At 38.6% G+C, this 15037-nt stretch overlaps 1 protein-coding gene across 1 annotated transcript in view; it reads left to right on the top strand.

Annotated features, from left to right (window-relative positions):
• LOC105695190 (gamma-aminobutyric acid type B receptor subunit 2) overlaps nucleotides 1-15037 on the top strand; it is a gene marked incomplete at its 5' end in the record, with an annotated part of 103689 nt that overhangs the window by 74884 nt on the left and 13768 nt on the right. Inside the window, 4 exons of the mRNA XM_023432490.1 lie at nucleotides 1894-2035; nucleotides 6754-6877; nucleotides 9170-9636; nucleotides 14529-14933. Of these exons, the coding sequence (XP_023288258.1) occupies nucleotides 1894-2035; nucleotides 6754-6877; nucleotides 9170-9636; nucleotides 14529-14933 (1138 nt within the window). The remainder of the gene's footprint in view (nucleotides 1-1893; nucleotides 2036-6753; nucleotides 6878-9169; nucleotides 9637-14528; nucleotides 14934-15037) is intronic.

The raw sequence follows: 15037 nt of genomic DNA, 5'->3' as shown, positions 1-15037 counted from the left end.
TTTTTATACCAAATGAAGTGTCCGATAATAATCGTGAAGTAAAAAATGAATTTTTATTATGTTAATAAGTTAAAAAATATTTCTCTATATGTTTATAAATTATTGAAACTAAATATGTCATTGAGAGTTTCAAGAAATATTTCACATATCTTCTAATGACGTCTACAAGAAATCTGAAAAAATCTGTCATGTAAGATATTTAGCAAAGATTGCAAACAAATATTTATAAATTATTCTATGCTACTAGGGGCAGCTCGTTTGACATTTCCCTAGCACGAGCCGTAGTTTCTGAATACTTCGAATGAGTATTTAATTGCCAGTCATATTTACAATTATTATAAGTCAATTGATGAGGAATAAAAAATGATTAGACACTTTCATCACTTTTCCATTTTTCTTACAAGGAAAGTATCCCAGGTCGATCTCTCCGATTTAATTTCTTTTATAATATGTTATAGTAGACTAAAAACTAAGCGACACGTATTTCTTTTTATCTGCCATTAAGCACTTTAAGGTGAAGTGAAACACGTCGAGGAACTTGATCGACGTCGAAAAGAAGATTTTTTCTAAATGCCTACGTTGCCGCCGTTCATTTTCATATTGACAGCCGTGTCGAATCATATTGGGTATTGTACCAAATGGCATACTCCACTTGTTGTTTTCATACAATAATTATAAAGAAATCGAAGTAAAACTCCAGAAATCCTCTGGATTCATGCTTTCTGGGGTCCTAATTGACAGTAGTGGAACTCCCTGCGCCATCTGTGATTTTCAGGTCAATTAAATGTTCACTCCGAGACCTCGTATTCCCATCGTTTTAGTATAGAAGCGCATAAAACACTTTTTTTGCCTTTATCCCGTTCAAATGCGAGTTTATCGATTACCAGAGTGTTCTAAATTGTCATAAAATTCTCCTGACTCTTTCGTTTCCCATATCAGAGCCTTTGATAATTGTATATTGATCGAAATATCAAAGCTTGACGCCATTTTGGTTCTGGTGTGGGATAAATTGAAGAATTTTTTCAAAAAAATCCAAATTTTAAATGTGTCAGGACAATTCTTAGATGATCAGGAGTGATGTGTCAAAGTTTCAGACAGTTTGGTCTAATACCCTTGAAAAAAAGTATTGTATTTGAATCGACTGATTTGAAGGGGGTTTCACTTCACCTTAAGGTGAAGTTGCGATCGTTTTAGTATAGAAGCGCGTAAAACACCTTTTTTTTGGCTTTATCCCGTTCAAATGCGAGTTTATCAATTACCAGAGTGTTTTAAATTGTCGTAAAATTCTCCTGACCCTTTCGTTTCTCATATCAGATCCTTTGATAATTGTATATTAATCGAAATATGAGAGCTTGACGTCATTTTGGTTCTGGTGTGGGCTAAATCGAAGAATTTTTACAAAAAATCCAAATTTTGAATGTGTCAGGACAATTCTTAGATGATCAGGAGTGATGTATCAAAGTTTCGGACAGTTTGGTCTAATACCCTTAAAAAAAAGTATTGTATTCGAATCGACTGATTTGCAGGGGGTGTCACTTCACCTTAAGGGGGTGAAACCACCATCTAAAATAAGGCCTGTGAAGAGTGGCTCACTCCTTAATTTTTTTTTAATTCAGAAAATTATATTATTCATTTTTCGTTATGAGAAAGCTTTTTCCAGGTGGATTGGTTAAAAAATATTATGTTCTTGTGGGTGAAACTGCCAAATCGCCCCTTGACATGCCTTACTTTGGATGGTGGTTTCACCCCCTTGAAGCGTTTAATGGCAGCTAAAAAAAAATACGTGTCGCTTAGTTTTTAGTCTACTATAAGATATTATAAAGGAAATCAAATCGGAGGGGTCGACCTGGGGTACCTTCCTTGTAAATAAATTTAAGTCGTATACTTTCCAAGAGAGAACTTAAAGTGACGACCACCTCGAAAGCTCACCTCGTAAAGCTTTTCGATTCTACAGTGCTTTTCATTCACACTTTATCTGTATATATGTATATGTTAGAGCCCACTGTCCAGCGGCATGGCACCCAAAATCACAAAGGTTAGTCCCGAGTATGGATTTAAGAGCGCAATGAGCCAGAATTAGAGTGCCTTGTGGCTCCGATCAGCTCTTTGCATGAGACGAAATATGCCGCTTGATTCGTGCAGCTTTTTAGTGCAATTCAATAGTCGACAGGAAGGATTAACAAGTGATTGATATCCCTGAAAGAAGAGCTCGGTATGCTACGACACTTTTGGCTGGGCTGAGGTAGTGAGTAGACATTTTCATTTCACTTTTAGAACAACGCCGCTTAACCCATTACTTGTCACGAAAGAAAATGACCACTTCGCTTGAAATATATATACATCGAAATTAGCATTAACAACTCGTTTTTTCGGTGACTGAAATGCATCCAAAATGCAAGTACACGATACGTCGTAATTAATTATTCGGCATATCTGTCGCTAAGAACTAGCCCTAGTAGCACAAAATATTTGTCCTATATTTTCTATGTATTTAACGAATATCGTACATTTTGTAAATATTTACCAAACATTTGATATATTTGTAAAACGTTTACTTTAGAATATTATCTCTATAATATTTATATAATATTAGCTCCATGGGTTTTCATTCTATATATTTAACGAATATCGTACATTTTGTAAATATTTACCAGAAATTTGATACATTTGTAAAACGTTTACTTTAGAATATTATCTCTATAATGTTTATGTAATATTGGCTTCATGGGTTTTCATAATATTTTTCCACCAGATATACAAAACGTTTCGTTTCATTTTAATACAAATATTTTTTAAATATTATCTGCCGAATACATTGTAAACGTTTTAAAAATACTTAAAATCAAAATCACACGTTTTGCTCCCATAATGAAATAGCGGAACGAAAATATTAGAAAAATTTCTTGTGTCTTTTGATACCAAATGAAGTGTCCGATAATAATCATGAAGTAAAAGAAATGTAATTTTATTACATGTTCATAAATTAAAAAATATAATTTCTATATATGTTTATAAATTATTGAAACTAATTATGTCATTGAGATTTTCAACAAATATTTCAGATATCTTCGAATGAAATCTACAAGAAATGTTAAAAAATATGTCGCTTGAGATATTTAGCAAAGATTACAAAGAAATATTTAGAAATTATTCTATGCTACTAGGGAAGTATTTCTAAATTTCACTGTGTCGCTTATATTAATGTGATAATATTGGAATTTATTAAAAATCGGGTTGCTATTGATATAACTAATTCTACCTTATTATTTTATTAAACGCTTCTTCAAAATTCATAAAATCTATGGCTACCAATGAACAGCCAGGAAATAATTTGGACTAACATTTGTGTTGTCTCTGTTTTTCTGAAAAATTAATTAATTACGATGTATAGTAATGTGAAAATGATAATAGTTTTCAAGGTGTTGCTTCATATGCGATAATAAGTGTCAAGCTGGGTTAAGAACAGGTAATGGGTTAATAAACTAGATGCAAATTATAAATCACGTGTAATTTCCTCTTTGTACACAGAGAGAAAAATCTAATTTGTTACAGATAAAAATTAATCGGAGCATGAATTTAATAGACCGTTTTAAAGAAATGAGAAATAAAATAGAGATTAAAAATTAAATAAATTGTTGAAATGTTGTCTGCACTCTCACAAATATGCATCAGATTTTTATTTTTCCCTCGGTGTACGCATATATTTTTAATAGCGCAGGATTTTAAAATAAAGTATCAGTCAAAATATTGCACAGAATAATCGAAAGCACCTGTCTGCCTGGCGATTTAATTAAATAAAGTGAAATTATACATTTTCTTAAATCTGTCGCATCGAATTTGAATGACTTAAGTGCACATTTTCAACTAAACAATTATCATTATTTCTCTAAATTTAAACATTTTACCTAATTCTTTCGAGTAACATATTACATTATTAAAAATTTGCATGTTGCTTTATTTAATCCACCCTTGTGCAAGATAATATTTGATTGAATATGCTTGAATCGAATAAGTCGATCGATAGCGTTTAATTAAATTTTAATTTAATTTCAATATGCATATGTATTTCTTAGAAAACCGTAATTGTAATGAGAATATTTTAAAGAGCGACCGAATTTATATAAAATTAAAAATAAATTCTCATTTTGCCTTTACTTGCACATATCATGTATGGCATAGCCGCAAAATTATTTCAATCGTTTTGATTAATTATGTACCTACTACGTGACATTTTTTTAAAGTCTTTCATGAATATATTATTGTTTACTAATAAAAGAATTGGATTTATTTTCTCGGAAATTGAATTTTAATTTTCTCGAAATTATTGAAATCCGGGCGTTTGAAAATTAGAATTTACCGTAAAAAATTTATCAGAATTTGTCATGTCACTAATGCTACAGAGAATTTATAAATTAACGAAAAAAATCTCCTCTTTTAAATTACTACTCTTTCGATCCTTCTTTGCGAAATTATTGTACAAATCCTGCACTTAGAAAATAAACAAAATGGTATTTATTCCCTTTTACAAAAGTATATAATCGGGTTGACTGATTTTACAGGATTGTCCCAAGTAACACAGCAATGATAAATACCGTGCAAAAAGCTCTTGTAAAAAATTATCAACATTTATCTTGTTCATTTACAAATATCATACAAAAATTCATTACATTTATTTCCAAAAAATGTTTACGTAAACTCAGACTTTCTATCTCTGGCAAATATTTATCGTTGTCAAAGCATACTCCAAAGTTTTCCAAATCGACTATCATTATATTCACGCACTCCATAAAACAAAAAAAAAGTATAAATTTGACAAACCGTAAATTCATTCTCATAAGAAAAAAAAATGTAATCAGTGTCGCGGTAAGAAACAAATAAAAGTTAATCGGCTTAAAGAAATTCTTCTTGAGACCCTCTCTTTTGCAAAGAAAAATTCAACATTTCTTCCAAAAACTCGTATAATTGTCAAAAATTTACCAATTCATTGCTCTTTGTCAGATGATTAAATTCATTAACGATTACTAAACTTCATATTTAAGTGTAGCTACACTTATCATGAAATACGAGTATCAAATTGTATATTGGCTTGTAGTTACTTTCATCATCAAACTTAACCGTAAAATGAGATTAACAAATTTATTCATTAAAAAATTTATTAATTAAAAAAAGCTCATTGCTCTTTATCAGACGATTAAATTCATTCGCGGTTACCAAACTTCATATTTACTTGTAGCTACACTTATTATTGAATACGAATATCAAATTATATATTTGCTCGTAGCTATGTTCATCATCAAACCTAACCGTGAAATGAAATTGATAAATTAAAGAATAGGCTTTAAGAAATTCTTCTTGAGACCCTCTCTTTTGCAAACAAAAATTCTACATTTTTTCCAAAAACCCGTATAATTGTCAAAAATTTACCAGTTCATTGCTCTTTATCAGATGATTAAATTCATTCGCGGTTACCAAACTTCATATTTATTTGTAGCTACACTTATCACGAAATACGAGTATCAAAGTACACATTTGCTCGTAGCTACGTTCATCGTCGAACCTAACCGTGAAATGAGATTGATAAACTTCATACTTACTCAAAACTATACTTATCATCGAAACAAACCATGAAATTTGAATGCCAAATTTCATATTTACAAATACTTATTCTTATCACGAAAACTAGCCATGAAATGCGATTGGAAAAATCTCACATTCACTCGTAGCTACACTTATCATCAAAACAAACCACGGAATGCAATTGGCAAATTTTACATTTACTCAAAGCTAGACGCATAATCAATAAATGATAGGTCATCAATGAACGTAAGATAAATTGGCTTGAATAAACCCTTCGCGGTTCCACTTTGAACGACCGCGAAGCTGCGTTGCTTGAGCCGTCAGAGTTGACATGCCTAACATCAAAACCAAGCATCTAACGCGATTGGCAAATCACATTTACTCAAAGCTATACACATAGGTAATAAATGATAGGTCATCAATGAACGTAAGATAAATTGGCTCGAATAAACCCCTCGCGGTTCCACTTTGGACGACCGCGAAGCTGTGTTGCTTGAGCCGTCAGAGTTGATACGCCTAACGTCAAACCCAAGCATCTAATGCGATTGGCAAATCACATTTTCTCAAAGCTAGACGCATAATCAATAAATGATAGGTCATCCATGAACGTAAGATAAATTGGCTCGAATATACCTCTCGCGGTTCCACTTTGGACGACCGCGAAGCTGTGTTGCTTGAGCCGTCAGAGTTGACACGCCTAACATCAAAACCAAGCATCTAATGCGATTGGCAAATCACATTTACTCAAAGCTAGACGCATAATCAATAAATGATAGGTCATCAATGAACGTAAGATAAATTGGCTCGAATATACCTCTCGCGGTTCCACTTTGGACGACCGCGAAGCTGTGTTGCTTGAGCCGTCAGAGTTTGATACACCTAACATCAAAACCAAGCATCTAATGCGATTGGCAAATCACATTTACTCAAAGCTAGACGCATAGTCAATAAATGATAGGTCGTCAATGAACGTAAGATAAATTGACTCGAATAAACCCCTCGCGGTTCCACTTTGGACGACCGCGAAGCTGTGTTGCTTGAGCCGTCAGAGTTGACAAGTGCTCGGAATCACCGACTGCACCCAAATGCCTGACTAGCCGAGTGATCCCGTAGGGGTCGTAGCCGCGGCCACGGAGGGTAAACTCTCTCCAATATGTCGAAACTATTCTGTTCCAGGACCGTCGCTGACCACAGAAACCACGGACATTTCCGTGTCCATGTGCAGCCTGAACTCGACGACGGCCTCGCAACCCGAAGGCGACTACGTCAACGTAACCGCGACCGAGCAGCACGCCGCGAAGTACGAAAGCCCGTAAAAACGTACCCGGTAGAAACTCACGCCATACCGAGAGCAAGAGCTACCTCGAAAGCACCCCGAGCTTAACCAACCCCGTCGATTATTTAGCGCCCAGGTCCCGGTTATTCCAATCAGGCCTCTCGACGGGGATTGCGATGGCGGATCCCGCGGGCAACGCCGGGATCAGGCGTGGTGGGTGGCGACACCCCCTAACGCGAATTCTCATCCAGATCCAGAAAACAGCAAGCTTCCTCCATATTGCTCACTTTCCTATGTCTTCACTTCATATCTAGTTCATACACCTGATCAACATTGACGTGCATTCCCATCCAGATCCAGAAAACAGCAAACTTCCTTCATATTACTCACTTTCCTTTGTCTTCACTTCACATCTAGTTCATATACGAGATCAACATTGACATGCATTCCCATCCAGACCCAGAAAACAACAAACTTCCTTCATATTGCTCACTTTCCTTTGTCTTCCCTTCACATCTAGTTCATACACGAGATCAACATTGACATGCATTCCCATCCAGATCCAGAAANGCTGAATATAAACTATCAATTTAACGTTTTCGAATAGTTTTGATTTTTATATTGGTTATCTAGACTTCTATGATATATGTACTGAAAATATAGGCGTGAAAAAGATTTACATATATATTCACGGGATATTTTTAGTATGTATACCATAGATAATGTAAGTTTTCTATACTTATGTTCTAATTTGTACGTCCACTATACTTCATACGGTGCCTGATAATACATCATTATTTACACAGTGTTAAAAAATTATGATGTATGGTCCCCAACCAAAGAGGAAGTAAATAAAAAATCAGAGTATGGACGAATTTAATAGTTTTATCAAGTTGAAATTTAAATATATACATTAAGTATGTATGAAAAATATTAGGTTACATGACGTATCTTTTTATTTCTCTAATCGTATTTTCAACGATGTTGATTAACCTTTGGCAGATGTCTACTAGAGCTATTATAAATTTTGTATGCGTCAAGAAATGAGTAGATATTTATAGATCAATAGTGGATACATAATTTTCGTCTACAATAGACATAGATATTTATATATATCCTTTAGATATTTTTTTTAGGTAAATGATAGACGATATACATTTGCTATACCTACAGACCTAATTTAGACGATTAATTAACGTATATTCCACTTCATAGGTTATCTGGGAAACAGCGAGTTTTCTTCATATTCGTCACTTCCCTTTGTCTTTAATTCACACGAGTTGAATAGTGGCAAGGATCATCATCCAAATTAAGAAAACAGCAAGTCTTATTCATCTCCATCACTTCCCTTTGTCTTCAATTCACACCTAGTTCGTACACGAGATGAATATTAAAGTGGATTAGCATCCAAATCCAGAAAATAGTGAGTCCCGACATCTCCTGGTTTTCTCTTTTCCTTCAATCACGCCTACTCAACACACACATAATGATTACTAATGCGAATTCTCATCCAGATACAAAGAAACCGAATTTAATCCACATCCTTCACTTGCCTTTGACCTCAATATTCAACTAATCAGTGCACATGGAACGACTAAGACACTTTGTAACATAATTTGGATGGTTTCAAATGTACATGTTGTTTCGTGATGATGATAATTCACGGTGATGATAATTTCTTTAAAATTTGTATGATAATTGAATATGAAGTAGTCTAAAAATCTCAATTGTCGCTCGTTCGGGTCCCACCTATGATTCGATCAGTTTCTTTTTCGAATAATTCATTACTTGTAACGAGAAGTTGTAGTGAATTAAAGTAGTAATGGAAAATGATCTTGCCAAGATCATTAGTTAAGATTCAGTCAGGCTTGGGTTTCCTTTCACAGGAAATGGGATCCTTCACCCTGATTACGATTCTAAGCGCGATTAGTTGATCGCGCACAACAGGTGACAACATTCCATGCTTGCAACGCCTGTCCATCAGTCCATACGTGGAATCTGAATCATTCCGTGAAGTTCCACCCCTTTACACCCTGATGATGACCCAACACCCGGAGCAGACGACAAATCCCATCATCCAAGTTCCACTCCATCTGGATGAAGATTCATAGAGACACCGCAACCTGTCAATGATTCAGTATAGCTCCATGTAATAGAGCTCACCGTCCACAATGGAAAACAATGATCCAGCTCCAAGTCTGACCCAGATCCCCATCACTCCAGATGGATTCCTTCACCGACGACTCGTTCTATCCATTCACCACGCGGTGCATCGCCACCCATCAATCTGAAATAGTCGAGTGTTGATTTTTTCAGGAAGAAGACGTCCTTCTCGAAGTTGCCAGCGATCGCGATCGACAGCGAACGAATCCCGTTGGTGGCTCCTGGTGCTACCTTGGTCGGCAATGCAACGACCCTTCCACCAGCCCTGAAGCACCCCGACAGTGCCCTAAGACGCAGAGGTCGACTTGCCGACTCCAGGGACTCGAAGGAGTCCGAACCTCTGATCCTGCGAAGCCCTGAGATCAGGACCAGAGGTGAGACCAACGTCGACTTCGTTCCCGAAGCCGTCGAGGAAACGGACTCTATCGTTCTCGAAGAGACCGAGATTCCCAGAGACACCAGGACCTCTAAGTGTAGGGACGAACATAGATCCAGGCTACCCACGCCGCCCCCTGCGACTGCGAAAAATGTCTCCTTCGGGGAACTACAGGAGCAAAGCTACCTCGAACAAGCTATCTTACCTCCGCCCTTGCAGTTCGTACCGAAACATCGGCATACAGGTGAGATTTTGTTAACGGCATTATTTAGTCTTGTTGTTAGGGTTATTTCGGGTAAGAGATGGACCACCTTTTTTAACCCTTAACCCTTTTAGTGCTGGTCGACGATATATCATCGTTTTACAAGTGCTAACGACTTCGGCCGGCACTAAAAGGGGTAAACTGAGATTGGGTCATTTCGACTCGGTCATCATATGAGCCGCTCAGTGCACACATCGACTAACTCCACTTTTTGAAAAATCTTAAATTTAGGTGTCAAAGCACTTGGTATAGTCATAACTTTTTATATTTATAATATGTTTCCTGATTAATAGAGATTAACACCATTAAACGGCAAAATTTTGTTGGGCATTGAATAATAAGTAATTTACTTCAGAAGCCATTTTGATTAACTCCATACTCTAATGTAAATCGTAGACGAATACCTGGCAGTATAGTATTATTGGATTATCTGTTGCGGCCGTACATCGACGCTTTTTTTTTAAACAGCCGAAGATGCTTTCCCCCTTTCAACAATATGAGTAATAAAATCGCATCAGCAAACGGATAGAAAGAAGCGCAATGCAGAAGGTAGTTGGTATAACAGTGATCTCTCACGCTGAATGTTATCGTATACTTCACCAATATTACACGGACTACATATTTTTTGCTCTTTTCAACATTACTCCCTGATTGTTTTTAAAGAATTAAATATTATACCGTTATAATCAAGATGAGTGAAATTAATAACAATGTGGATGTGGAAAGCAGTGATGATTCCTCGATATGATTTATCAGCAGAAAGTCTGGTGCAAGAAGACGTTTATCGTGTTTCTCGGATTCATCTGATTGTCTGTCATCTGAAATTCATTCCTCCCGTTAAACATGATTACTATAAAAACTTGACAACAAATCGAAATGACGAATCCTTTGTTACGGGGCGGCCGAGCGGATGCGAGGCCGGGGTAATTCGGATGGAGATTACCCAAATCTTGCGCGTAACGGTTATTTTGAGTTTGTGAGGAGATTGATCCGAGCGGCTAGATCAATTCCTCTGGTGGGATCTAGGAGAGTGAGGAATAAAAAGGGGGTGCGAACGAAAGGCTATGTGGCGATAAGGGTTGTATTTATTCGTACGCGAGGTTTGAACTACAGTCAGCTGTGAGGAGCGCACGAGGTGCCGTGACCTAATTTCTCTGGATTGGTATACTTCCGCGTCGCGGAGGTTCGGGTGTCGCGATAGCGCGCTTTAGCGGCGGCAGGTTACTGGACGCCGGAGTGCTGACGCGGGAATTCTTGATATTTTAATGGTGGTCTGCGCGTGACTCTATCTCGCGATGCTGAGATTCGAGCTCAGCTGTTAAAAGTAAATCGATGGGTTCTTAATCTATCCGGTTAACCGGAGCAAGGCATGGAAATCGCGATAATGGTTAGTATTCGGTTTTGGTCGGAGATGAAGGGTTAATAAGTAAACTAGAATGAAAATGAGGATGAATCGAGCTTGCGAAGAATCCTCTACCTGGCTTGTTCAGCGGCCGTAATCGGTGACAGTCTCTTTTGATCGACCCGGTCGGATGACAGTGCGTGAACACCTTCGTCCCGTGGCGTGCCCTAGGGTTGGAGGTCTCCTAGAAGCCTCCCGTCCAACGGAAGTCGCAGTGCCGCCGTCTAGTCCGGACTCGGTGGCTGGATCGCTGGAGTACCGGATGGCGCTACTGCAGCTCGCAGGATAGTGGTCCTTGGCAGGGAGTCCTATGGTCTCGGTCTCTGACTCGCTAGGAACGGAGTACCGGGGCCAGGAGCTCCACTCGAAGTTTTGATGATGACTGACGTGGACTTATCACAAATTGACTAAAAGACTGACTAGCTCCGACTTCTGATCGGACTGCTGGTTTTATTAGCAGGATATTCCAATTGGTGGGGGTTTCCTAGGGCGCAGGTGAGGGTGGACTTCGGAGTCGTGCTGATGCGTTGCGGAGTCGTCAGGTTGTTTGCCCCGGGTCGGTCGTGACTTTTGGAGCCGTTTGGCCGGTGAACTCGTTGAATTCTTTCGCAAGGGTTTCGCGTTTCTGTACTCGGATTTCCATGGCTGACTCCGGTTAATAAAAAAAACGGATTTTTTCCTATTTTAGGGTACGGAAGGTACCTACGTAACACCTTACATAGGGCTGACGAAGAAGACATTATTTATTTTGCTGAATAACTAACTCTTTATGTAATAAAAAACTTAAAAATTTAAAGACAGAATTTCACTTTATTACTTTTTTCAGTTGCCAAATCGATTAACTCCACCAGTGACATAAAAACCGTAACATTACTGACGATTATTTTTTGGCTATTCTTTCTTATTAATTTTATATACCGTTAGATGAAAACTATAACTGTATTTATGTATTCTACATTATATATTTGAAGTTATATTATAATAGGAATTTTAAAAAAGAATCTACATTACTTCATCGCATTTCTCAACTTTTTGTTTTATGGAGTTAATCAATGTGTGCACTGAGCGGCTCATATCACGATTTGCACTATGCGTATACGATATAGCACTTTACCATACTCTCGCGTGGCGGTTGCACTTAATAATAGTCGGGTAGAGAAAAGAAATGTGAATCCAGTTTTGTCTTGTCTTGTTGTTAGGGTAATTTCGGGAAAGAGAAGGACCACCTTTTTTAACCCTTAACCCTTTTAGTGCTGGTCGACGATATATCATCGTTTTACAAGTGCTAACGACTTCGGCCGGCACTAAAAGGGTTAAACTGAGATTGGGTCATTTTGACTTGGTCATCATATCACGATTTGCACTTTGCGTATACGATGTAGCACTTTACCATACTCTCGCGTGGCGGTTGCACTTAATAATAGTTAGGAAGAGAAAAGAAATGTGAATCCAGTTTTTAAAGAGAGACATTTATATTTTTCGCACAAGATACTCCGCGGTGTATGACCCATCGTTTCAATAGTCCCAAGTTTCCATATCGTACCTCCGTTTCTAATCCGCCTTTAAGGAAAATTTTAGACGGTAATTACCCTAATATGTTTCGGAACGATGGCTAAAAAATCGAAGCGGACAGTGCAATGAGGGAAAATCAAATTTTCAACGGATCACAGTTTTCACAAAGAGGTGGAGCAAAATCATTCTCGGTCCTGTAAATATGCAAGACCAAGACCTAAACCACGGTAATCTTTTCCCACGCAGCGTAACGATGACTAAAAAATATCTAAAAGATGATGAATTTTCCGAAAAGTCATCCTTTAGTCACATCATATGGCCGACAAAAGAAGACGTCTTATGCATCGAATTTTCGCACCTTTTAGTCAAGGCCAAATGCTCCTCTATTCCTCAAGATTAAAAGATGATCAAATCTAGACATCTTTTCGTTGGCTTCTATTCGATGCTTTTTCCTTAACTTCAGAGGGTAGTTTTCGATTATCCCTCCTTCCTACCCACCCATTTTCCGGGGAGGGACGGTTCCTCTTGATGTCTACCTGGACTGCGGGGTATTTGAAACAGTGTTGAGAAATTCCATCACCACTCAAAGGTAAAGCCTAGTAACGCGTCTTATATACGAACGAACCGCTGTCTACACCACTTGCGAGAAAGCCACGCCAGCGCCATCGATCAGTCCTGTCAAAACTAATTGGCAAGGTCGCTTCGTCATCGTGAATGTTAATTTTTAAACAAAATAAAATAGCAAATGACAGCGACCCTTACACGTCAGAAATTGAGTTTATCTTTCCACAAAAACGTAATGCTTTAATATTTAAATTATATTCATAAACAAAACTGCATCTAACCGAAATAGCGTCGATGCTGCGTCCTTCTACTTACTTTCTGACATCTTATAGACACCTTTCCGGAATCTATAGACATCTTTTAGCCCGATATATTTTGCAAAATGTAATGATAGACATCTTTTAGATATCTCTTCGCCGTATCGAAGAGATGACTCGAAAAGGACACCTTTTCGTCGTCTTTAGAGTAGATGTGGGGTCTTGGTTGGTTTTGGTCCTGCATTTGTTCACCGCTGCTCAGGACTTGCTCCGAGATTCAGCGCAGCATCTAATTTCCCCACATCTTATAGACACCTTTTCGGAATCCATAGACATCTTTTAGTCAGAGATATTTTGCAAAATGTAATGGTAGACATCTTTTAGACATCTCTTCGCCGTATCGAAGAGATAACTCGAAAAGGACACCTTTTCGTCGTCTTTAGGGTAGGTGTGTCGTCCAGGTTGGTCTTGGTCCTGCATTTTCTCACCGCTGCACTGGATTTGCTTCGAGATCCAGCGCAGCATTTAATTTCTCCACATCTTATAGACACCTTTTCGGAATCCATAGACATCTTTTAGCCCGAGATATTTTGCAAAATGTAATGGTAGACATCTTTTAGACATCTCTTCGCCGTATCGAAGAGATAACTCGAAAAGGACACGTTTTCGTTGTCTTTAGGGTAGGTGTGCCGTCCGGATTGGTTTTGGTCCTGCATTTGTTTACCGCTGCTCTGGACTTGCTCCGAGATCCAGCGCAGCATCTAATTTCCCCACAACTTATAGACACCTTTTCGGAATCAATAGACATCTTTTAGTCAGTGATATTTTGCAAAATGTAATGGTAGACATCTTTTAGACATCTCTTCGTCGTATCGAAGAGATGACCCGAAAAGGACACCTTTTCGTCGTCTTTAGGGTAGGTGTGTCGTTCAGGTTGGTCTTGGTCCTGCATTTTCTCACCGCTGCACTGGATTTGCTCCGAGATCCAGCGCAGCATCTAATTTCCCGGTCCCGGGCCTCCGAAAGCTGGCCGATCGATCCGTTTAATAGCTCGACTAATGTCCCCCTTTGCTCGGCGAGGCCCTCGTCCTCGCAGCAATCTGGCCAAGTAGTTGGAGCTCCTGAACCACTTTTCCCAGGCTCGGTAAGCACTCACCAGGCGACTCTTCGGAGGAGATCTTCCGTGAAGAACAACGGGGTGGCCCACTCCTATCACGAACTCTTCGAGAAGCGGAGACCCAGCGTTCCCGCCAACTCCATCAGCTATATATCGACGGAGAACGTCTCCAGGTCCATGGGCCACGACGAGTCCTCGGGCACCTTCGACAAGGCCTACGTCATAGGGGAGTGTGGCCACAGGAGGGCTCTAGGAGGCACCGGATACAGGTGCGAAAAGCACGGGGGTGGACGAGGACACAGCCACGTCATGCTCAATGGCTCCACCGACACACCTACGTCTCGTCGTCATCGGAACCACTACGAAGCCCACAACGCCAGCTCTCCTAGTGTGCCCGCCATGGTCAACGCCAGTTGCTCGGATACTGGTGAGTGGGCTCACTTAGATGAGTACGTCGAGATGTGACGTACTCAATGTTAGATTTTTCTTATACATAACAAATTTTCACCTTTCATTTTATAAGTGTCGTTT

Source organism: Orussus abietinus, unplaced genomic scaffold, assembly GCF_000612105.2.
Source record: "Orussus abietinus isolate OABI.00-Male unplaced genomic scaffold, Oabi_2.0 scaffold269, whole genome shotgun sequence".
Taxonomy (NCBI): Eukaryota; Metazoa; Arthropoda; class Insecta; order Hymenoptera; family Orussidae; genus Orussus; species Orussus abietinus.
Note: the sequence above shows the minus strand (reverse complement) of the source record. Positions and strands in the feature narration are given on the sequence as shown.